At 36.9% G+C, this 25,256-nt stretch overlaps 2 protein-coding genes across 2 annotated transcripts; both read right to left on the bottom strand.

The window, feature by feature from the left end:
• Positions 1-956: 956 nt before the first annotated feature.
• LOC122836185 (protein FAM3C-like) lies at positions 957-8,177 on the bottom strand. The gene is made up of 10 exons (XM_044125950.1): positions 8,082-8,177; positions 5,536-5,574; positions 4,915-5,001; positions 4,089-4,145; positions 3,895-4,003; positions 3,671-3,729; positions 2,859-2,909; positions 2,704-2,788; positions 1,671-1,797; positions 957-1,579 (listed from the first exon to the last, which is right to left on the bottom strand). The coding sequence occupies exons 1-10, from the start codon at positions 8,098-8,100 to the stop codon at positions 1,490-1,492; spliced, it is 723 nt and encodes a 240-aa protein (XP_043981885.1). The 5' UTR covers positions 8,101-8,177; the 3' UTR covers positions 957-1,489.
• Positions 8,178-9,853: 1,676 nt separating this feature from the next.
• LOC122836183 lies at positions 9,854-24,804 on the bottom strand. The gene is made up of 13 exons (XM_044125947.1): positions 24,339-24,804; positions 24,175-24,268; positions 23,492-23,579; positions 19,314-19,650; positions 18,501-18,594; positions 18,343-18,430; positions 16,685-16,991; positions 16,491-16,584; positions 16,081-16,168; positions 14,858-15,170; positions 13,179-13,272; positions 12,344-12,431; positions 9,854-11,451 (listed from the first exon to the last, which is right to left on the bottom strand). The coding sequence occupies exons 1-13, from the start codon at positions 24,403-24,405 to the stop codon at positions 10,957-10,959; spliced, it is 2,247 nt and encodes a 748-aa protein (XP_043981882.1). The 5' UTR covers positions 24,406-24,804; the 3' UTR covers positions 9,854-10,956.
• Positions 24,805-25,256: the final 452 nt, after the last annotated feature.

The following is a 25,256-nucleotide window of genomic DNA, read 5'->3' as shown; positions in this document are numbered from 1 at the left end:
TCCAAAAACACAAAATCTTAAAGTGCAAAACTCTTAATACACTTGAAATAAGACAAAACAAACTCACAAATAACTTGAGCAGGATATAGGAACTTGTTTTAAGTCAATAATTGCTTAATATTGACAAAACACCACTGGTTGCACTATTATATTATTTTGCAAGAATACATTTTTCTCATGTTATAAGTGAAATAATCTGCCAGTGGAACTACCAGTAGTAATTTTTAAAAGTAATTTTATGGAATTATTTACTTTTTAAAAAGCCAGAATATCTTGCTAAAAAGTTACTTGTAAATTAGTTTTGTCTTATTTCAAGTGTGTTGAGATATTTGCAAAAGAAACTAGACCAAAAATACGTGGTAAAATTTCGTGCTTTTGCAGTTAGTTATTTTTGTTGTTATTTCACAGTTAACCACTAGTTGGCAGCAGAATTCATGTAGAGCTGTAATACACTTTGCTGTATTTTGATTGTTCCATTGCTTAGAAATTAAATTTCACAACATGAAATCATCTAATAATCCACACAAATTAATCTTTCTTCTCTACATATTCTTGACAGATTAGGGAACGCTGTGATGAGAGGAAAGGGCTCACAGTTCGGACCAGAACAGAAACAGTTCTTTTTTTTCTCCGAAGAGTTTTTGCGGCACTAGTGGCTCATATTTTTGTGACAGCAGGCAGACAGGAAGGCCACCACAGCACGCCCCAAAATATTCTGACTTTAATTAAAATTCTGGAATTTGTCCCTGTTATTGTGTGTCTGTCACTAACTAACTAACTAACTAACTAACTAACTAACTAACTAACTAACTAACTAACTAACTAACTAACTAACTAACTAACTAACTAACTAACTAACTAACTAACTAACTAACTAACTAACTAACTGTAGTCTGCTTTTTCTGTTTATTTCTTTTGAATAATGGTTTCTTTAGAATGAAAGTTTAAAACAAAGATCAAGTAAAAACAGGATTTATTTCACAAAAAACAAAAAAATAAGTTAAAAACCAAAACATAAATGTTTAATTCCAATAGAAATATTCATGATATTTTTACCTTTTCCCACTTTTTCTATCTGAGAACAAAAATTCATCAAATCCCGTTCCCATAAAAAAAACCATGGCTCTTCATGATCCCCTAAAAAATCTGTTACTTTGCTTTTAATCTGCTGAAGTCTGGAAATTGTCTTCAGAAGCTCCTGCAGGTGAAGCTGGACTTTGAGGAAAGTTAAACGTCAGCAGCAGCAGGATTATTCCAGATGGATCAGGATCCTGGATCAGTGGAGATGTTTGGAAGTTTCCTGTTTTCCTTTGAATACAGATTAATTATTCCATCCAAAGCTGAGTGGATTATTTTAATGTAACCTGGACTCTGAGTCACAGCATCAGGCTCAGCCTTCTGCAGGGTGTGGAGGATCTCAGGGATTCATCCAGATCAGTAACAAGTCCTGAAGATCCCATCCAGCAGCTTCTTGCTGATTTTTCCAGGATTATTGCACGTATTTGGGAATGCAGCCCTCCAGCTCCACCATCTCAGGCCAGTTGTCGTACTTGTTTTTGGAATTGTCGCTCTTTATGTGCTGAAACATACGAATGGATCAGATTTTAGTTTCACAGCAGACAGAAGAGTCATCAAACCAGGTTTAAATAAATTTAATTTGATGACTTTACCTTCTCGAAGTTGCTTTTCCCCGTCATCCCTTTCCCACCAACAAACACCCAGTTGTCCCGATATCCCAGGGAATGGATGGACGAGCTGCCCAGCTCCGAGATCAGAGTCCGGGCCTCTTCATTTAACCTGATGGCACAAAAACACTGGATGCTGGGTCTAATATATGAATACATTAATATTAATAAGTAAATAAATATTTGTTTATAACACAAATAAATAAATATTGATTTAGAAAAAAATTATATGTAAAAAGTTATATAAATAGTATTTATATAATATATGAAACTGTATATATAATTGTTTGTTATATAAATAAGTAATTTATATAATTACTTTATTAATATCAGTAAGTAACTTAATTGATTATTTAGCTGATAATTAATTAGCATCAACAAGTAAATAAATTAAAATGAATGAATATCAATTAATAAATAGGTATAAATGAAAAAATAAGTAAAGAGGAATACAGAAAAATATTATGAAAAAAAATTATTAACTGAATACAAATAATTATATAGTAAATAAAAACTTAAAATAAATCAATAAGTAAAAAAAATAATAAATAGAAAATATTTGCAAGTAAATAAAATGATTAAATTAAATGGATAAAGCAATTAACAAATAAGCAGAAGTGAATAAATAAATAAAAAATACTAAATTAACAATAAATATTAGAAACTATAAGTAAATAAACTAATTCAACATCATTACCCATTTATTTACCTATAAATATAATGTATCCTCTTACATGTTTGAAACAAAACAGATTTCTTTATGTTTCGCATAAATAATCTGACAGTAAAAGTCTTGAGTTATGAGATTTCTGATGGTATTTGTGGAAATATTTATGAAGAAAGTCTGATTACAGACTGTATTTCTGTGACCAAATCATAAATCATATAAAATTAACGTCAAACTTTCATTTTAATGAAGCTAATAGTTAATAATTGTTTCAGACTTTAATAAGTTTTGCTCTTTAGAAACTTTATCTTATGTCTTCAGAGCAGATTTAAGCTTTTCTTTAGAACTAACTTATTGGATCCCTCGTCGAAGACGGCCATCAGAACCACAGAACCCATCTCGATCTTCTTCAGGAACTCGATGAGCGGCTCCACATCTGCAACACAAACATCAGCATCAGGACCCGTTTGGATCTTACAGAATCCGGTCTCATGACGGCGACTTACTGCCGCTGTACATGTTGAAGTGATCCGTCTTCACGACGACTCCGGATTTACCTGCCGGACACAAACCAGGTGAGATCAGGCTGGAGGTCCGGACGGGTTCTACGGCCTGCTACCACTTATTATTAAAAAATACTAAAAATCATTTTATTTGGCTTCTAATCTGTATGAAAAACTGTAACAGAAAATAAAGCCACCTAGAGAAAAAGAGATAAGGAGTAACTTCATTTTTTTATTTATGTTTTTATTTTTACTTTGCTGATCACATATTTTAAAATTGGAGTCCAAATGAGGACGAAAATGTTGAACTCATAAGACAAAATTTAAATAATTAGAAAAGGCAAAATTATGGGGAAAAAGTTGAGAAAAAAAATAAGCAAAATGATTAAAAAAACATTAAAAGTAAAAGATTTTCAACTTTTGAAACTCAGACATTTCTTAGTTTTTTCTAAATTATTCATCAGATTAAATCTTAAAATTTCAGTTTTTTTCTATCAAATTTTCAACTTTTGAAACTCAGAAATTTCCAAGAATTTTCTAGAAGATTTCTGAAATTAATCCAAAAAAATTTAAGCAATTTTTTTACTTTTCAAGCTCAGAAATTTTCTTTTTTTATTCAGAAAATGTCTGAATTATTTAGGTGGAAATGTACTCCTATTTATTGAGTTTCTTTGTACAATAACTCTAATATGGACGTCATAAAAACAGCTGCTTTTATAATAAAAAAAATAAATAAATGCAAAATTAGTTCAAATTAGTTATAATTGCTCTCTAAATTATAATGTAAAAAACCGGGTTAAATCCCCATCACTCACCATCTAACACCACAATGTTGATTCCACCGCCAGCGTTGTTCAAGATGGTTCCTAAAGCCCTGGAGCAACAAAACACTGAGAGTCAACAAGCATCATCTGAACAACAACATGACTGAAATAAAGCAAAAGGTCCAGAGAAACACACAAAAAGACCAAACAAACTGAATTAAAAGTCCATAAAGAGACAAACAGAGCAGACAGGAAGAAGAGGACGGAGATCCTACAGTTTGTTGTTGACGCAGATCTTTGGAGGAACGACGTTTGCAGCTCCGCTCTGGATGAAGAAACCGATGTGATTTTCTGGACAGGTGTTCTTCCTGAAACATGGCCCTTCTGCAGGAAAAAAAAAAACCCCAACACAAATCAGATCCCAACAAACCCACAAGATCCGGCCTGTTCTGACCGGGTTCAGACTCACCTGTGTTGGAGCGAGTCCTGGGGTTCAAACCGGAGATCACCGCATGTTTCGTTATATCTGCAAGAGAAGAAACAAGTAAAAGTTAAATAATTTTTTTTTTATTCCAAATTGGGTTAGATTTTAATCAGGCTTTTTTGCTTTCTTTTCTAAAAATTAAAAATTACAATAAATATTTTTTTTAAATGCATTTTTTTCCAAACATCCCTCCTGTGAGTTGGATGACAGAATATTAAGACCAAACTGTGATATTTTTTGTTTTATTATGAGAGAATAGTCATAATCTTCACAGAAAGAAAAACACAATTTTACCAGAAAAAAGATTAAGTGTTTCTATTAAGTCTTATTTGCAAAACTTATACCAAAGTATAACACAAGATGCTCAATCTGCCTCATTTAATTTGTATTTTTTGTTGGAGTTCTAATAAAATAACTACTTTATTTTCCTAATACTACGACAGTATTCTGACTTTATTCTTGTAATTAAAAAAATAAGAAGTTTTATCCCTAGTATTCTGTCGTAGAGTTCATCTGAATTAAAAGTCCAAATAAATCGAAGATAAAGAAAAACACGCTGGTCAAACAAGATGGCGGATATGGGTGTGGTGACATCACACGATCTGAACATGATCTATGACACTGGTGAAAAAAAAATCCAGATTTTCCAGAAATACAACTTTCAAAAACAAAATATTACTTGGTAAAAATCTCTTTTTATGGAGAAAACAAGATCATCTGCAAGGCTTTTATTGACATCATCATAATCATCATCATCATCATCACTGTGACACAGAAACAGTCTCTACCAGCAGAATCTGGAGGTCCTGACCTTTGAACTTTTCGTCACTGTAGAGCTTCAGGAAGATGACGACGATGAACAGCAGGAGGACGAAGAGCGTCAGTGCCTGGATAAACCCTGAAAGACAAAAAATTAATGAAAAAATCAGTTTTAGAGAAACAACAGGAGAATAAAGATGAAGATTTTCTGGCCAGGTTCTGAACCGGTCAGGTTATTTCTGTCCGGTTCAGACAGGTCCGGTTCTGACTGTATGATACAACCGGGACGTTCTCTGCAAAAAAGTTAAATCTTACCCAGTATTTTTGTCTAGTTTCTGGAGCAAGTATCTTAGTACACCGGCAATAAGACAGAAGCTAACGTAGAAGTAACTTTATAGCAAGATACAGAGGATTGTATGAAGTCAATAATACTTTAATATTGATGAAAAATATTATTTAACTTACAAGACATTTTCCCATAAGAGAAACAATCTTTTTCAACAATAAGAAATTATTTACTTAAGAAGCTCCTATATCTTGTGGAAAAGTTAAAGTTTTGTCGTATTTCAAGTATATTAAGATGTTTGCACCAGAATAGACAAAAAGACTCGTTAGATTTTTGTGTTTTTCCAGTTTTATCAAACTGATAAAATCAGGGAGGTTTGAAACTTACATCTGATGATGTTGCATTGATTCCCAGTGTTGCTTTTCCCTGAAATATAAGAAGGGATTTTGTGAGTGTTGAGTTTTTCAGGGGAAACGGGTCTGTGGCAGGTGAATCCTCCGAGTGTTTTCAAGATTATACCAAAGGATTTAAAACAAACTTCAGCACAAACTCATAAAAACTCAGACTAGATTAGAGTTAGATCACATCAATAATCTGTGAACAAATCAGCTTCAGACCAACATTACTGTTCAAACATTTTAACAAGTCGACAATTTAAACTGATTTTTACAGTCAGATATAAAATAATGACTTTCTGCAAATAACTAAGAATAAGGGAAAAGTTGGAGCGCCTTGAAGAGACAGTAAGGATCGAACAGAGGGTGGCTGCAGGGCTTTATTCAGAGGTTCTGTACGGATACAGTCGTTGTTGTGCCTTGTTTTAGGTTCAGATATAAATAAAACTAATAAAATAAATAGAGTAAAATAAGCAGTGAGCGCTGAGCATTTCCTGAACAGACATGAGAAGAAATAAGCTGAAACTTTCTGCAGTTTGCCGGATGGTTCCGTTTGGGATTTCCTGGTTTTCTTATTCCACAAGGATCCACATGAATCAAAATGAGGAAATAAAAATGTGAATCATCCAGTTCCTACCAGAAAGAATGTTGGTGAAATTGAATGACGGTGCAAAGAATGATTCATCATAAAATCAAGGAAACTACGGCTAATGCTGAGCTTTCATGAGGCTGTGAGCGTGTCTTCAATCAGAGGCTTCTTCAGATTCTCTGTAGTACAGACTGCTGCAGGAGATCGTTTCTGCACACAGCTATCACCATAAATAACTCTTTGAAGCATCTTAAATTAATGAATTACAACAATGTTTCATTTCCCGTTGGGATCAATAAAGTACTTTTGAACTGAATTAAAAACCTCAGTTATTCCTTTATGGTGTGAACTGGCAGGGAAAAGAAAGCTGCCTGTTCATTTTATAACATTATTTGTTATTGTATATGATTATTGTATGCTTATCTTATATTTAGATAATTTCTCATCACTAAGATCTTGGTATGTTGGTGTGTTTTTATGTAAAATCTCCATCAAGTGTTCAAATATTTTAAAGTGGAAATACTTGAAAATTCATATTAAAAATGCTGAAGAGCAAAAAAATTGGTGTGTAATTGTGTTAGTAATCTGTCAATTAATCCACTACAGATGAAACACAAGAGCCTATTGTGTAACAGAAACCAACTCAATAAATAAACATCAAACCTGAAAAACTAATGTACCCAACTAAATAGAAAGTCAAATAGGACAAAGTATTTCATAAAATCTAACAAACTGGTTCCTAGTACAGCTGACAGAAGGTATAGAAACCAAACGGTTTATATATATATATATATATATATATATATATATATATATATATATATATATATATGTATGTATGTATGTATCAAAAGCATGAATTTTCTCAGCTTTAATGTAAGGCATGTATTTTATAGAAATGAAATAAGAAATAAGAACACTATGATCATTTTTCTGACAAATTTGTGGTTTTAAGTTTTATTTTCACTTTTTCTTTGTCAGAAGTGAAACATTAGAAATTGGTTTCTTCTTGATGCTTTGAGGAAAACGCCATCAGGAGTCACAAGATGTCAACATCTTTCCATCTCTGATGCAACAAAGACTCTTTGCTGATTAGCATCAAGGAGGTTCAGGAACAAAGCAGCAAAAACACTGAAATATTTCATGTACTTTAAGAGACAAAGCAGAAACACAGTAAACGCTGGGAGATAAGAAGCTGGGCTTTCCAGTTGGTTTGGTCTTTAGTTTTACTGGCATGTCTTCTCAACTTGACTCACTGCCAAACTGTATTCACTCCTTTTTGTCTTATAGTTTGATCAAGATAAATAACTGAACTTTACTCCCTGAGATTGTAGGCAGATAACATTAGAAATATTTTCAGTGAAACTCCGGTTCATGATTCACTTCAAAACATAGGAAATTTAAATCCTTAGCAAGTGAAATGAATCAAATCCAGACTGGTGTAAGGAAATACCTGAAATATTAACCGTTAGCAAATAGGTGAGGCAGGATTGTATCAGATACATAAGCTACACCTGGACAGGTAAACTAGCTGCATCATTAACACCTGAACAGGTAATTCTATTCTAATACAATCAATTAACTCCTGCACAGAATATTTTAGTGTACTATTAACACCTGTAAAGGTAATTATATTTTAATATCAACACCTGTAGAGTTATGTTTACTCTGTTAGTAACAACTCACACCTGTACAGGATATTTACTCTACTATTAACATTAACAAAGCAGAAGTACAGCTACTTCTGCTTTATTGCTAACATTCAATATCTGTACAGGCAACTTTCTCTATGATTAACACCTGTACAGGTATGTTTTCTCTAATGCTAACAACCAACACCTGTATAGGTAATTTTGCGCTACTGTAAACACCTGTTCAGGTAAGCCCGCTGACCTTTAAACAGAGCAGAGAAATCAATCAAAATCATGAAGAAATGAAATCAAACTGACCGACTTTGAAGGAGAACATGTTTCCTACGTCCGGCTGCCATTCACTGTGAACGTCCTCAGGTGGAATCCAGGAGAAACAGGTTGAACTTGCTCCGCCCCCGGCTGCCTAGCAACAGCCAATCAGCAGCTGCGCAGTCAAAGTCCGTCGGCGAATGCGGGAGAAGTTTCCTATCTAGATAATTACATTCACATTACACTCACAAACATTCCTAACTAAAACGTTAGGAATGTTTTATAAATTAATTTACAGGAGTTATTTGAGTTTCATAATTAGTAATCTATCATAATTTAACACTTTAATAGTGTAAAAATAACCCTTTTGATTATACTTAGGTTTATTAGTCATTATTATTTTGTGTTACTTGTTTCAAAATCTATGTAAAACATCTTTGTTGTTAATCCGAACAGCGTGCAGGTTTAAACCCCACAGAGGATCTAAAGTTAGAAGAAACCACATTGGAAGTTGTTCAGATTGAAAAGAATTTGAATGTTAAACCTGAAGTGTCAGGTTCATGGCCTCTGTATGAAGTTGTGTGAAGTTGCTCGTCTGGGTCTACAGCTGATTGTTCCTGTCAAACTGCGTGGTGTGTTCAGGGAGTGTCGCAGCATCTACGTTTTAGTTTCCAGTCCGGTTTTCCTGAGCCCGTTTTTCTAGTTTCCTCCAGGGTGTTAAAGCTTCAGTTCATCTATGATGATGTCAGATATTAATATTCACCTACATCAAAATATTGATCAGTAATAATTCTGACAGGGTTGACTCAAACATCCTGATAAACAGAATATTCCCTGCTTAGAAGAGGTTGGTTTCTGGAAGCACCGATAATCATTTATAGTTTTAGATCATTGTCCTTGTTGATACCTACATGCATCCTTTGTGAATACTGTATGCCAATTCCTGGCACTCAGCTGCTGATTGGTGAACTTTCACACGGACTCTCTCTATAGGAATGTTACTGCTGTGAGTTGAAACTAATTTTTAACCTTTTCTCTCTCAGGGGCCACTTCAATGTCCTATAAATAATTATTTTACTTTTCTGTGTTTTATTACTGTGTACAAAATTTACAAACTAATCAGGATTTTTTGTGAATTTCATAATATATCTTTGTTTAAAAATTTTGTTTACTTTGTGTTCCATAATAAGGTCCTAATAGGTTAAAAGGACTTTAATACTTCAGGTTCACATCAGATCCAAAAAGGAACTGATGGAACTGCTCTTAACAGGTTTTTTCACCAGTTGGCCTTCAGTCTTTATACTCCATGACTAATTGATTACTAAATTAGTTGATGATTATTTAATAATTGATTCATCACTACTATTTGTTTCAGCCCTACTCTGTATGCAGGGCCGGATTTAGAAGGATGTGGGGCCCTGGGCTACGGCTTTGGGGCCCGACGAACACCTAAAAATTCTTGACTTTGCACAAACTACATTAGATAGATAGTTAAAAGGCTTATTGCATTGTTTAAATGTAAAATTCTGCTCAATTTTATTCAATAACCTGATCAAATTCATAAGGAACCAAATAAGAGAAAGTGGATGACTTGATCATATTATCAAATCGATAAAGACTCAGAGTTTTAATCCTCCACAGAAACTTGACACATGAACTGACAGATGTCAGGACAGAAAATTAAAAGGCAGTTTTTACAACATGGTGTAAAACATTAAAACGTTTTTAAAATGTCTGTTCCAGCAGCAGGGGGCGCCGCTTCTGTGATAGCACTTCAGGACGGAAACTGCTGCATCTCTCTTCTTCTTCTTCAACTTGGGTCATAAATTACAGAACATCGGAAATTATAAAAATAAAAACGTATTTCTTTTAACCAGGGATGGACTCACACAGTCGCTGCAGATGCGACTCGATGAGGATTCAGTTCCAGAGTTCACCCAAAGAGGCCGCTGTTTCTCCTGATTACGCAGTTTCTTACCGGGTGGAAAGCTGTCTTAAATTTTAAAAAAGTAACAAAAACACTAAAAATACAAAATCTTACAAAGTGTTTTGTCTAGTTTCTAGTGCAAATATTGTAATAGACTTGAAATAAAACAAAACTAACTTACAAGTAATTTTGGAGAGTTATAGGAGCTTCTTTTAAGCTGATAATTCCTCAATATTGACAAAGTGAACCTTTTCCTGTATAACATGGAGAATCAATCTTGTTATAAAGTGGAATAATCTGCCAACGGAACTAGAACTTTTAAAAATCAATATTAAGTAATTATTGACCTAAAACAAGCTGCTATATCAGGGATGTCTAAAGGGTGTGCCCTGGAATAACCTGGTGTGGACCCCTCACTCAAAATTTTTCAACATTTGAAATTCAGAAATTTTCATGGTTTTTTTTTTTTTTTTTCTAAAAAGAAATAAATAAATAAATAAATTCTGAGATGAATCTAGTTTAGTTTTTTGGTGAAAATTTACTACTTTTTTTCTATTTACAATGGCTCTAATATGCTGCTGTATTGAGCACACAAAAACTTTGTTTTTTATCCATAACAGCATTATTTTTTATTTAAAGTTAGAAGAACAGTATGGCCCCTGAGTACTTTGAACTTTAGGATTCAGGCCCATTTTGTCAAATGTTTGGACACCAGCATCTTATATCTTGCTGAAATGTTACCTTTCAATTTTCTTTGTCTTATTGGAAGTAAACTAAGATATTTGCACTAGGAACTGGACCAAACGTACTTGGTAAGATTTTGTGATTTGACACAGGGATGATGAGCAGTAAAGAAGGAGACGATAACTCCCTGATAAACCCGGTGGACCTGCAGAACCAGGATCTGAACCTGAGCCAGGACCAGCCTATTTTCCCCCAGCAGCATCAGTCTGGATCCACAGCAGGATGACGCTCTGCGTCTCCACATCGTCCCGCCTACATCAGGCTGTTCAGGTGTCCCACAGGGTTCATCATCAGGGCCCGCTGGTTCAGCGCCTCCCTGTCCCGGACCAGCGCCGCCCTCTCCTGCTCCACCAGGGCGCGGTCCTGCTCCACAGCCGCCCGCTCTCGGTCCAACCACAGCCGCTCCGCCTGCACCGCCGCCCGGTCCCGTTCCACCGTCTCCCGCTCCCGCTCCAACGCCGCTCGCTCCCTCTCCACCGCCTCCCACTCCTGCTCCAGTCCTCCCAGCGTCCCGCCGCACGGCTCCTGGAAGTCCGTGGAGGAGGACGGCTGCTGCGCAGGAGGGAGGCGGAGCCTGTGTCTGGGGGCGGGGTCTGGGTGCTGGTCGTCATCCTGAGTTAGAGGCGTGAGGAGGGGGGCGCTACCGGCCAGACGCCCCTCCATGGCGTCGTTCATCAGGTGGAACCACGGCCAGGAGGAGGCGCTGTCAGCTGCACTCTCCATCCCAACGGGAGGATACTTCAGGTCCTGAACAGAAGGTGGGAAACGGTTTCTGCAGCTTTCACCAAATTTAGTTCAAGACTATTATGAATTAAATTTAAAGAGGCAGTATTATGTAGCACAGAGTCCCATTTTATAACATAATTAAGTAACTATGTTACCTTCAGTTGTTATAAAAACACTATATCAGATAGGACTGCGCATCTTAACGTTTTAAAATTGGGCCTCCGTCTCTTTAAGAACTCCAGCTCTTTCTGAAACTCCTCCTTCAGGAAGTCATCACAACATGGCTCCTCTATTAACCCTTTAAGAGCGTTTCTACCAGCGTTTCACTAAGAAGAAGCTCCTGTAATGAGCTCAGCAGATGCTCAGTTCTATCAGGTGTTTGCTAATTGCTGCTGGCTAGTCTGAAGGAGCTCAGTGAGGGAGTTGCAAGAACTTTGGGCGCTTGTAAACTCCAGCTCTGAGGAGGAGCTGTGTCTCGTAGGCAGGGCTAGGTCCAGGTCCAATCAGGCGTTTTCCACAGCTGAATGGTTGCCATGGAAGTTAAAGCATTTCTCAAACATGCATGAAAGATTCAAAGCAACACTCCAGGTTTGTTTTGATGAGGGAATAACATTATAACATGATGTAAAGCTCAAAAAAGTAGATTTTTCAGAATACTGCTTCATTAGGGACCTGTATCACAACAGAAATAGGGTTGAAACGATTACTTTAGTAAATCATGATTATTGAAAAAATGATTAACTAATTTATTAATCGAATAGTCAAAAACTGGAGAATACAATAAATGCCAAAGTACACAAAAATGTATTAATTTTCAGAGATATCCAGCAATGTGTGGACTAAGCTTCACCATTCCCTGTGAGCTTGGAGCAGGAATCATGGAAGCATTGATAGGATGGTGGGAATGTCTCACCTTGTATCTCCTCTTCAGATTATCCCATTTCTTTGCCATCTGGTAGGTGGAGATTTTTCCCTGCAGGTTGAGCTCCTTCAAGATGGCTCTGAGGAAGCAGGTCATAACATCATCATCAACTAAAGATCCATTAATGAGTTTATCTAAAGTTGGCTGATCTTCCTGAGTTTTTGCTCATTTCAAGAGGGCCAACCATCTATCCATCACATAAAGGGCTATTTTTTTTTTTATAATATGCTGAGTGAGACATTTTTGTGTCAACTGTATTAAATACTGACTGAATAAACAGAAAAAATTCTGGTTTTCTCACATTATTAAACAGACAAATTTAAAAATACATAACAAAAACAAGAACCTTTTTGGTGATGACTAAAAATATAAAAGATAAAAAAAATTAAACGTATGAAAAGCTTAAATACCCATGACAAGAGAGATACTTATACAGAAATACCGCTTTGAAGGAATATCAAAACTTCACTCCATGAAGTACATCAACTCAGACAGCCATCACAATCAACCGTGCTTATATTTTTTTTCTGCGTTAAACCCACTGCTTTTATATCATCGCATAAAGTGCATTTTGCATCCCAAACCGGACACTGTTTGGATCGTTTCTCTTTCCCCATTCTGGAAACCTCCGCCATCTTTGTTTTTGTATTAACGGCTCCGGTTATTAATGATGACCAACGGCGCCCTCTGCTGGATCGCGACGAAACTATGACACTAAAAGTTCTAAGCGGACGTTTTTAGCTAGCCGACTGGAACTAGTTTTAATCTAACAAACCACTAATCATTTATTTATTTATTTTTGCAAAAGAATACCTCTCCGCCTCACCTCCAGGCAGCTTTGGCAGCGTTCCTCCTCCCGGTGAAGAGCACCTCGTTGGAAGCTCGGAGTTTGATCATCCTTCTGGTGTCCTGGTCGCTCACTGGGAAGCAGATACAGCAGAGAGCCGCTGCAGTCCCGTGTTTCTGGAAATTACTCGGTGTTTATCTGCAAGATCCCTGATCTCTGGTAATTTTGGGTTCGTTTTCCCCCTGAATCACTGAGACCGTTTGTCAAAGGTCCCGTATTAGCCCGGATGTTGACTTTAGCCTGCAATTTGTATTTACAGACACTAGATGGCACTCCTCTCCTTACTTATTTACATCTAGATAAAAATATTATGTCAATGTAGAAAGCGTGGCGCAACTGTGCTTTGACTGTAATCGATTCTTCCGGTCAAAAGTTGCAGCTTCATCGAAAAATTTATTTTATAGACTTAGATGGATAAATGTACAAAGAACGGAAGACACTGCAACTATAGATGGGCAGTAACTACTTACATTCACTCACATTCAGACCAGAATAAAATTAAATCTTGTTTAGGTGGATGCATCTCAAATGTTGGTGAAATAAAAATATTGTGCACCGACATCACAATAACACATTATCATGTTGCTAAGCCTGGCGTTGTGGTGGATCTGTCCCGTATTTTGGAGATTCTGAAGCAGTGAGCCATATTTTCCTTCTTCCTGAACAAACAGATGAGACGGATCCAGGATGAGTTCAAATCAGATATGTAGCTTGTGTCCACATCATTACAGCAGAGGAAATGTTTCCTGCAGCTCCACTGAAGGGGTTTTTGCATATAGACTGATATGATGACGTGACCTAAAGCAGTTTTAGCGTTACTAAGAAATCCAAAACAAACCAGACCAAGATAAACTGGAACATTGGCCAGTTTATGAAATAACTATTAAGTCTTGACTTCCTGCTTAACTCTTCCAACATGAATCTGATTTTAAGCTAAATATTAATTGTTGATTTTGACTAAGAATATCTTGGTAGTTCAGATTAATAGTAATAAATTAAACATTTGCGCCACCTGTTGATGCAATGTGGTACTGTGCAACTTACATATAAAATTATTTCATTCTTAAAAGAATATTTTAAAATTAGTAGAAATTATTACATTTTTGTAAAATACATGCTCTTTAGGTTACTTTAATAGGAGCTATGCAAAGTTGTATGTACATAAAAATAAAGTAATCGATTAATAGAAAGATCAATTAAGACAAGCTAAATTTCCATTTGCATGATTTATTGTTTGTCTCCTGTCTCTAAAACTGCAGGACAAATGTCTTCAATCTGATGTCTTGGTCTCATCAAGTCTTTTGTTTGAAAGTCAAATTTGTTTACAGCAACTTCATAAATCATTAATTTTGTTGTTTCTGTTGTTTTGTTGATATATAATGGATAATTAAAATGCCTTCCAGTTCCAGTGTTAAATGTCCATTAAAATTTAAAGTTTAATGATCTCTGAGAATGTGTTCTTGCATTATCATTCCATTGTCATTAGATTACTTAAAAATGACTTCAAAACAACAATATTATTATATTTACCGCGATAACTTCTGGGACAATTTACTGTCCAACAAAATGTGCTGTCATGACAGGCTTCTTGATTAATAGTAAAGACACAAAGATGAAGAAAATCACAGAGTGTGAACCAGGAAAGTACTTGTACGTACTTTTGTAGGAGAGCTCCGATGGCGTGGCGCACTCCTCTCCGCTGGCGTCGATGTAGGTGACGGTGGCGTCGGCCTCGCCGTGGTCTCCGCCCGCCATGCCGTCCAGCTCCGACATGCCGCTCCGCTCCCCCATCAGACAGTCGGGGGGCGGGGACGACCCGAACACGGCGTCCTCCTCGCTGGTCCACACCGGCGTCACTCTGGGGGCTTTATCGGCCAGCCGGCCCTCCAGAGCGTCGCTCATCAACTGGAACCAGGGCCAGGAGGCCGGGTTGGTCTGGGCCTCCATACCGCGAGGAGGAAACTTGAGGTCCTTCACAGGCAGGACACAAGATTCAGAACCAGCATCACTAAAACGATGGATTTATTCTGATAATTCTACATAGTTTATAATTTAATGACCTTCGCAACAGTTTCCAGAGAATCTGGGAGTAATTATAAGAAACACACTGTATAAACACAAAATATTAAAGTAACAGTGGTTTAGTTTATAGCACAAATATCTTATTTCACTGGAAATAAGACAAGTAACTTCTCAGCAACATATAAGAGCTTGTTTGGGTCAATAATTGCTTAATATTGGTGAAAAAGTACTAGATTATTTCACTTTTAACATGGGAAAAATGTTTTGTTATTAATGAAATAATCTGTCAGTGAAACTACAACTTTTCAGTGTTAAGGAATTATTTACTTAAAACAAGTTCCTATATATATAGTTTTATTGTATTTCAAGTACACCAAGATATTTGTACTATACATTAGACAAGAATTAATTAAGATTTTATGTTTTTGCAGTGCAGAAACGTCGGTCATAATACGGCTTAAAAATAACATTTCATATTTTTTTTATACTAGATCCAATTTGAATTAATTCATCTTCTCTTTCTTTTCTAAAAAAAACAAATTACAAACAGAAATAATTTTCCCAATTGTCCCAATTACTGTTCTAAATATATTGATTTTTCAACATATGACCTTTTTTGAGTCTCAATGCTTCAGTTAACGATTAATCTATAAATAAATTATTTAAATAATCGATTTGTCACAATTAATCATTTCAGCCTTAATTATCTGTGCTATTTAGTTTTTCCTTTATGTTTTTAATCTTGTTTTAATTAATTTCTGTGTCAAATAAATAAATTTACTAACTTTATGAAGTTTGTTGTGAATTTGAGAAAAGAAGACATTTTTCACAGTGAAACAGTCGATACTTTAGAACAAACCTTGAATTTAGTCTTCAGGTTGTCCCATTTCTTGGCCACCTGGTCTGGAGTTATCCTCCCAGTCAGACCCATCTCCTTCACAATCCCCCTGAATCAGAACCAGAACCTTTTTAAACAGGAAGCTTAGCTGGAATCATGAATATCAAAGGTGTTTCAACTGTGACTGTGATGGAGACCAGGGCTCTATCACTAATAAAATAGGATTATCAATATTATGTTTAAATGATTTACAGACAAAATGGTTCTTTATTTCAGTTGAATTAAATTTTTTTCCCACATTCTTGCTGTATGGGAGCTAAATGTCAGAATTAAATAAATTAAGCACAACGTGGTAAAATAATCCTGTTATATTGGTGATGGGACCCCTGGTCTCCGTCAGTGGCGTCACTGTAAGTGCTGACATTCCTGACCTCCAGGCAGGTTTCGCCGTGTTCCTCCTGCCAGTGAACAGAGCCTCATTAGCAGCTCGCAGCTCAATCAGTCGCCTCGTGTCTTCTTCTGTTACTGTGGACATTTCCAGTTTCACCGGTACATTAATCTGAGTGATTAATCTTAATCTGCGGTACAACCCAACAACAATCCCCTCCTGTTTCCGGTCTCTTACATTTGTAGGTGAACTCTGTGTTCCGATGTAGATCTCCCAGAGCCGATGATCCGATCTTCTCTTCGTTATCGACCAACAGATCCATCTCAGACTCTGTCAGGAACTCGGCCATCCCGCCCCGGCTTCGTCGCGCTCGTTTCTTCGGCGTCGGCAAGAGAGTCTCGCACTCCTCGTCTCCGTCCTCCACGATGGGAGCCAGGATGGGCGCGGCGTTGGCCATTCGGCCCTCCATGGCGTCGTTCATCCGGTAGAACCAGGGCCAGGAGCTTGGGTTGGCCTCCACACCGCGGGACGGAAACTTCAGCTCCTGGAGGAAACGCAAACAGATCCTCATCACCACCGTTTAAGGAAGTTTTTACACCTGATAGACTCAGTTAGACTGGGGACCAAAATTCTAACATTTGTTACATTTTCAGCTGCTGCAGTTCACTTTCACATTGCACTGAGTCAAATGAACTGAATCTTTTGAAAAAACTGTTCCTCTCCTTGCCTGAGGGGGCGCTGTACCAACCACTACTGAAGGAAACAACAGGAAAACCTCAAAAGAAGACACTTCCTACTTCACAAAATGTAAACAAAAATGGAGTAGAGTCAGATTTTAACAGTTGTTTGATTTGTTTTTGTCTTTGGTAAAAGACCACAAATAATTTCTCCTGCTAGAGTTAAATTCCCAAGTTTGTTTTGATTGTATTTACCCAGAATGCCCTGCACTATAGTCTGTTTTCTGCTTTTGGAGCGGTCTCCAGTCTGCTTGGATTCACATAAGCATTTGAACCGCACCAGAGCTCACTTTAACTGAACCAAGAACAAGGTTTGTAGGCTGGCCAGAGTTTGCTTTTTTGGAGTTCAATTGCTCGTTCACACCTCCCAAAACGAAACGAACTTTCTAGACAAATGAACCAGAGTTTGATTAAAGTGGACCAAACAGGGCTGAATGCACCCTGAGGCTCTAATTAACCTAGTGCAGCTGGTGCTGTAAAGCGTTTCCTGCCCCTTAAACCATTTATATCGCAAATTTAAAGAAGTTGTAAAAGACCAGACAAAGTGTTTTGGATTTCTCAGAACTCCACGGGCATCTTGATGCCTTCACTGTATGGAGAGAAATTTGTTCCAATATTGTTGAGAAAAAGGCAGTTTGTTAAATTTGTTCTAGATTTATTTGGGAAAAATAAAATTCAGTAAAATAAGTAGATAAATAAATCTGAAAAATTTAAAATTTGAAAAACAATTTGAAAAAAAAAACCCTCCATAAATACAGCAAACTACAAAAAAAGTAGGTCAACTATTGCATTCAGATTGTAAAGTTTCAGTGATGCTGTTTGGAAATAATTTTATTTTTATTCACTTAATTCACAATATTGGATTGGTCTTTTTTTTTTTTTTTACATATTTGTGTCAGTTTGGTAAATAAAACTGTTCTAATATTAGCAACCAATATTTATTTCCATCTTGTTGCCGTTTGCTTCTGTGGGGGAAGTGAAGGAGGCTGTCACATACCGACTCTAACAACAATGTTGATATGAGCTCAAATTTCCATATTGGTGGATTCCTGGTTTTTATTTTTGGAACATGTTCTTTGCTTGCAGTAATTTTGGAGCAGATTTCTCTCCCTACAGCATCGCTGCAGGAGGCTCTGGGGGTTCAGGCGGTTTATGTACCTTATACCTCCTCTTCAGGTTGTCCCACTTCTTGGCCAGCTGCTCTGTGGTCAGCCGCCCCTGCAGGCCGAGGTCAAACAGGATGGCTCTGAGGAAAACAAAGACAACATTTCTAACTGAGGCTGCCAAAGTTATAATTTAAAGAGAGTGGATCTCACCTCCAGGCTGGCTTGGCCGAGTGTTTTCTACCCGTGAACAGCGCTTCGTTTGCAGCTCGAAGTTTGATCATCCTCTCGGTTTCTGCCTCGGTCACTGTTGGGCAGAAAAATCGGGTTAGAAACAGAAGCACAAGGTGAAAATAGTAACATCACCAGCTGGGTTTCTATTACAAAATGTGCACAAAACTTTGAAGCTTTGCTAATGTCTACAAAACACAATTCACAATGTTATTTCCAGTTAATAAGAAACAGTTAAAATCACAGATGAATAAGTTTGGTTATGTGATACATTATCATCCTCCAACCAGTTCCTGTCGTCTCCGTTGTTAACATCCGGTTGTTCATCACATGACTGATACAAAGTGTTTCCATTGCAATTTTGTTAAATTCACAAAATTTTAATACAGCCAAAAAAAACACATCCTCCTGGTGCAAAAACCTTTTGTTAAAACTGTGTTTCTATGAAGGAATTTTATTTTAATTCCAATTTTCATAATTTTATGGTGAATGGAAGTCCAGTTAAAGAGTCAAGTTCATTTTTGTGTTACTGTTAGATTTTCATTCCTGAAAGATGTTTGCAACAGAATCAAGCAAAATAAATATTTTTCCAAATTAGTTTCTTTCAATATAAATTTTAATAAAAACTGCAGGTTTGTGTGTCTGTCTGAATTTTGGTTAAAACAAACGTTTTTAATTCAGTGAAGTTTCTCACAGTGGGTGAAGAATCCATCCAGAAATTTTACTCAAGTAAGAGTAACAATACTTCATAGTAAAATAAGAGTTAATATAATGGTCTCAGGAAGGTTCACCTACTTTTATACGTGCACTCTGTCATCCTCCGCCATCCCATGGGAACGCCTCCAGTGGGCGGGGCCTCGGCGTGGACCGGCTCGTCTTCCTCCACCGGCTCGCCCGTCACCGTCTCGTCCATCTCCGTCTTGATGAGGAACTCCAGGATGTCCGTGTTCTCCTGGTTCTGGCAGGGCTGGCAGTCGGGGGGGTGGGCTGCGTTGCAGGGACTGTCCGGACTCAGAACCAGGCTGCTGTTAAACAGGCGGCCCTGCATCGCTTCGTCCATGATGTGGAACCAGGGCCAAGACTCCACCACGACCCCAAGGTGCTCCTGGCCCTGATAAGGCTGCTTCAGGTCCTGAAAGAGGAACACAGTGACCCCTGCAGGCTCAGACGAGAAACTGCAGTAACTGGTAGAAGCGGTAAGTGGATTTTCACACCTGATTGGGAACCAAAATTGCAACATTTGCTATATTTTCAGCTGCTGTAATTCTCTTTCTCTTTGCACTAAGTCAAACAATCCAAACTAATTGGAAAACCTGTTATGCTCCTTTGTTTTGGTCATATTTACCCATAATGCCTTGTGTTTGAGTCAACTTCCTGCTTTTGTAGCGGTTTCCAGTTTGACATCCACATAAGCATTCGTACCGCACCAGAATTCACTTCATCCAAACCAAGACTGAGATTTTTAGGTGGACCAGAGTTCGCTTTTTTGATTCAACTGCATCCCCAAACAAACCTGACTTTCTAGACAAATGAAGCAGAGTTGGTTTAAAGCAGACTAAACATGACTGGTGTGAACGCACCCTAAATAATCCAGGTATCAGGAAAGATGTAGGAGATTTTTACCAAAGTTTTGAAATGGTAAAAAAACAGTGTCTCATTTTTCTGTAAAATTACTCTAAATTTCTATTTTTCTTTTGAACTCCTGCAGACGTTTAGCTGAATCCCAACATGAGAGCTTTAAAAAGGCTGCAGCAGCAGATGAAGCAAACCCAGAACGGCTCCACTGCTGTGTTCTTAAAAACCCCTGCAGCTCGGTGTTGTGTGGTGCAGATTCCCTGATCACATCCCGTCCCGCTGAGCTACACGAACAGAACTCAAACATCTGAAGGAGGGATAAATAAATGATGAGCTAAAGCCGGTTTATAGTCTGACTGAGTCCTCACAGCAGGGCTGGTTCTGTGAGAAATCCAGCTGCTACAGCAGGGGGTTTAATACAGGAATATTTAGAGGAGTTGATTAAAAAAGACCCAAAAAGATAAAAGAACCCACCAAAATCCTTATTAATGTAGCAGCTGCTGTTAGTAATTACTCTGTAAATGCTAAAAAGTGCTCCATTTGTTAACACTATTTAAATTATTGGGGTTCGCCATGTTTCAATACTGGGTACTTTCCTATTTCCATCCTGTATTCTGCCATCTAGCCGATATTATTCAGTATTTTTATTCACGTCCTTCACCATTTTTACGCTGATGATATCTAACTGTATGTGTGTTTTGAAAAGCTATCTAAATTGATCACTTGATCCAGTAAAACAGAAGCAAAAATATTAGAAAATTTTAAAACATAGCTAGATAATATACACAAAAAAGAAATAAGACAAGACATAAGGAAAGAACAAAAGACAGACAGGAAAGAAGGAAGTAAAGGAACGAAGAGTTCATCAAGGTCAGACAAATTTCTTACTTGTTCCACTTCCAGTTTTTCTCCATAGACTGTATGGCAAGCCATTAGTATCAAAAATAACACATATAGTAAAATGTTGTTCTAATAAGTAAATAAGGAGATGTGCTGTTTTTTACGCTACCTTGTTGTGAATCTTAACAGTTGGTGATGTACAAACATGTGGAGGCATTTTATTCAGATTTTATCATCAAAACTCTAGATCCCTAATTTTAGGGGAATGACAGAAAGCACATGCATCTTCCTTTCTGCTCCCCTCTTAATCACAGCCAGATTAACAATTAAGTTTATGACATTCAACTCACCCTACTGGTTATTTTTGGACAGTGAAACATCACTAGCCTGTAACAGAATGACACACTAATATATTATTATTTTTTTAACATGTAGTATCCCTTAACTTATGTTTTAGGGATCTTCTGGTTGTGTCTGCCCTAGAGGTGTGCCTCAAAAAAACGGTTATTCAAGGATTAGAACAATAAGTGAGTTACTATTCGTAATATTTTTGATACTAACAGCTTGCCGTAGCCCTGAGCCTTCCAGGGAAGGAGTCGTCACTAAAGATGATCAGCCAATAAGAGGCTCAGTTTACCAAACAAACAACCAATGGTTTCAAAGAAATTCATTTGTTTAACCACATACTTTAAAGATGAGACAACATGTAAACAAACTATTACTGTAGATAAAACTAACACTGGGATATAGTTGTTTTCATATTATGTTTCAAATATGTAACTTTTTTGATAAAACGATGGTTTATATTTATAATCTAACACATTTATGAAACAGTTAAAGTTAGCTTTAGCTCATTTTTGTTTTTTAACACACCATAGGTGCAGAAATGTGGTTTTCTTTCTGATTCAGAGTCAGATCTTCATAGATGGAAAAGATGACAGGGAAAGAACGGATATGGAAAGGCCACAAGAAAAGAAAGAAGAAAATCAGGAAAGAGGGAAGTACAGGAATGGAAGTAGGACGCAAGAAATCAGAGACAAAAAAGAAGAAAGGAAGGTCATATGGACGGAAAAGGGCAACAAGAATGTAAGAAGAGGGACAAAAGGACATGAGAGAGGAAGGAAGAGAGAAAGGAAAGACCGGTCACAGGATACAAGACAGAAAGGAAGGAAGTAGTGACACAGCATTCCCTGCTCCCTTTAGACAATGGCAGTCTGGTACCGAGTGTCTTTTCCTACACTTATCCTTACCGAACCCTGAACATTAAGCATGTGGAGTTCAACATGTGACACAAAAATAACAAAATACTGAGAAAAAACAGCTTTTTTTCTAGCTAAACTCAACCAAAGTTAAATTAGTTTTACCTGAAGAAATCAAACCGTAATGTTATACGTTTGACCCAGAAACAAACCAGTTTTATATTAATCACAATGTCTTCCTGTTGAGCTGAGAATTCACTTTAAAAGATCCGTCTCTCATATAAAGCAGTGACTGGCTGGGTCCAGTTTGGTTTTGTTCTGTTTGTGTTAAAAATCTGAATTAGTTAGTTTTTTCCTGAACCAGAAAACTAAAACAGATCAAAGTCTTCAGGACAACTTTCCTTCACAGCTGCTCTTTTTGTTTTAAAATAAATCCAGATGCATCTATTTATCTAATTTCCTGTTATTAATGTCAATATATATTATCTTTAGAGCTGTAACTAAAAATTATCTTACTAATTGATTATTCTGATGATTAATCGGTGTACAAACATATATCAACAAATATCAGTTATCGGTCCTAATATGTTGATTTCAGTCCAAATTTTCACATCAGTGCATTCCTGGTATAAATTAGGATTGCAACTAAAATTACTTTATGAAACGATTATTCTAAACGATTTAACCATTAAGCAAAAACTGACGCATTTTTCAGATTTTTCTTTTAACCATTTAAGCTTATTTTATGCAATATTAGAAATATATTAAAATGTACAAATATTTTAAATAATTTTTTAAATAAGAAAATAAACATTTTATTGCCTTAAATAAAATGTAGACGATCAAACAAAAAAAGGAAATCCTTTTAGTGAATGATTGATGATTTGTGGCATCTGCAGCTAAAAGATAAACATTAACATGAGATTTGTTTTGTTTTTACAGAAGTTGAACCGGGTGAACTTTAACTACACCACTCTAGAAGTACTAAGTAGAACATTTTTACAGACCAAGGTTTTTGTTTCATTTTATCTTAAATGCAAACTGTAAATTCTTTGCCACAGTTTTGGTTAAATTACTACTCTGAATATGCTGTTCTTTCAGCAAAAAGCCTTTTATACTCTAGTTATATCTAGATTAATCAATTACTAAATAAGTCGACAATTATTTGAATAAACGATTTCTCAAGATTAATGCGATTGATTGTTACAGACCCAATTATCTTACTCATACATTTTTCTTTAAATTGCTTAACTCTCACAATCTCTTTAATTATTTCATGTTTTATCTTGAACAGCAGTTTGTGCTGATGTGAAAAACAGTTTAGAAATTGCCGATCATCCCTCTGTAACCTGAACTCACCTTATATTTGGTCCGCAGGTTGTCCCATTTCTTGGCGATCTGGTCAGCCGTCAGCTTCCCCTCCAGACCCAAACCCTTCAGGATGGTGCTGAGGAGCGACAGAGGATAACACCTGAGACTGAGATAACCCAAGAATGTAAAGTTTATAGACTCCATGTGTGGGAAAAGGTGGAACGGGCAGCAGACGTCGAACGGGATGATTTAAAACGAGGCCAAAACTCTGGATTCATTTGTTCTACAGCAGGAGTCTCTGGTTTTAATCTGATGTATTTCCAGATGTGGGCGGTTTCCAAAAATTATACTCCAGTAAGAGTAGTATGACTTCAATATATTTTCACTCAAGTAAAAGTAAAAAAGTATTTGGTAAAAAGTCTACTCAAGTACTGAGTAAATGATTAAAACAAAAATTACAACATCAGATGAACCAAAGTAAAAAGTTAAGAGGAAATTTCTGTATTTTAAGGACAAAAATGACAACAATTAATTTTAATAACAAAAAATAACAAAATCAGGCAAAAGAAAATTTTTCAAAATCAATTTTTCTCAATAAAAAAACTGATAAAAATTTAACAAAAACTGCAGGTGCGTGTCTGGTGCCTTCATTCCAACTCAGAGGATAAGACCTTGACCTGGACCACAGAACCAATCCTGACTCGGCCCAGACCATGCTGAGACCTCCTCACCTCCAGGCGATCTTAGCCGAATTTCTCTTCCCAGTGAACAGAACCTCGTTGGAGGCCCGGAACTGGATCAGCCTCTTCACGTCCTCCTCCGTCACTGTAGGTCAGAGGTCAAAGGTCACGGGTGCATCAGCAGGACAGGACCCAGAGGGGCTCCAGATACTCACTCTTGTAGGAGTTCTCCAGGAGATTCGGCTGCAGGCTCGGTTGGAGGGTCGGCTCCATGGTGATCATGGGAGAGCGGGGACTCGTTCTGGTCTTCGGGCCCGCTTCCTACAAGTTAGCTCATCGTGTAGTTCGGTTCCTCCAGCTTCCTCCAGCTTCGGTCCATTCAGCAAGTTGGGTCCAGTTCGGTTCGGCAGTGCTCCGAATGGTTAAACCGTCCGTTAGCTTTTTTCCGGCTAACACAACACAACAAACCAAACAGATCCGAGCTTCCTGCCGAGCTGAGAGTCGGGTTACAGACAGCTGGGACAGGTTCCGATGTCCGGCATGTGTCAGAACTTAATGACACCACCGCAGAACCATAGGGCAGAACCGTAAATAAACCCGATGGAGGTACCAGGGCTAGCTGCTGCTGCTCCTGGTGCTGAAGAAAGGAGCGCTCGATACCTCCGCCCAAACCTCCCTGAAGTCATGTGACCGAAATCTGGAGAGGGCGGAGTTACAGACTTATATTATATTATATTATATTATATTATATTATATTATATTATATTATATTATATTATATTAATTATATTATATTATATTATATTATATTATATTATATTATATTATATTATATTATATGGGGGAGTCTTGAAGTAGTCTTAATTTACTTTGTAAACAAATACTCTGATGTGTTTATATTTGTGTCTGTTTGCAGATAAATACAAATGGCTGTAATTTTTGACCAGAAGAAAAAGCAGTTATTTACATTTATTATATCCTATTTTTTTTTACATAAAATCCGACTACAAATTTCTTGTTTGTTATTTTTAATAGGTCAATAAGCATCGCTGAAGTAATTTCTCTTTGGTCAATACCATAATAATTAGAGATTATATATTTTATTGAATTTTGGTAGACAAAATAAGTGAAGC

Source organism: Gambusia affinis, linkage group LG08 (assembly GCF_019740435.1).
Source record: "Gambusia affinis linkage group LG08, SWU_Gaff_1.0, whole genome shotgun sequence".
Taxonomy (NCBI): Eukaryota; Metazoa; Chordata; class Actinopteri; order Cyprinodontiformes; family Poeciliidae; genus Gambusia; species Gambusia affinis.
Note: the sequence above shows the minus strand (reverse complement) of the source record. Positions and strands in the feature narration are given on the sequence as shown.

Coding starts and splice junctions, on each gene's coding strand:
- LOC122836185 (XM_044125950.1), bottom strand. Junction 2,789..2,858: donor CTTCAACATGTACAGCGGCA/GTAAGTCGCCGT, acceptor TTTGTGTTGCAG/ATGTGGAGCCGCTCATCGAG. Junction 1,580..1,670: donor GGAAAAGCAACTTCGAGAAG/GTAAAGTCATCA, acceptor CGTATGTTTCAG/CACATAAAGAGCGACAATTC.
- LOC122836183 (XM_044125947.1), bottom strand. CDS start 24,405: ATGATCACCATGGAGCCGACCCTCCAACCGAGCCTGCAGCCGAATCTC. Junction 16,585..16,684: donor CACAGAGTTCACCTACAAAT/GTAAGAGACCGG, acceptor AAATGTCCACAG/TAACAGAAGAAGACACGAGG. Junction 12,432..13,178: donor GCTGCCAAAGCTGCCTGGAG/GTGAGGCGGAGA, acceptor CTGCTTCCTCAG/AGCCATCTTGAAGGAGCTCA.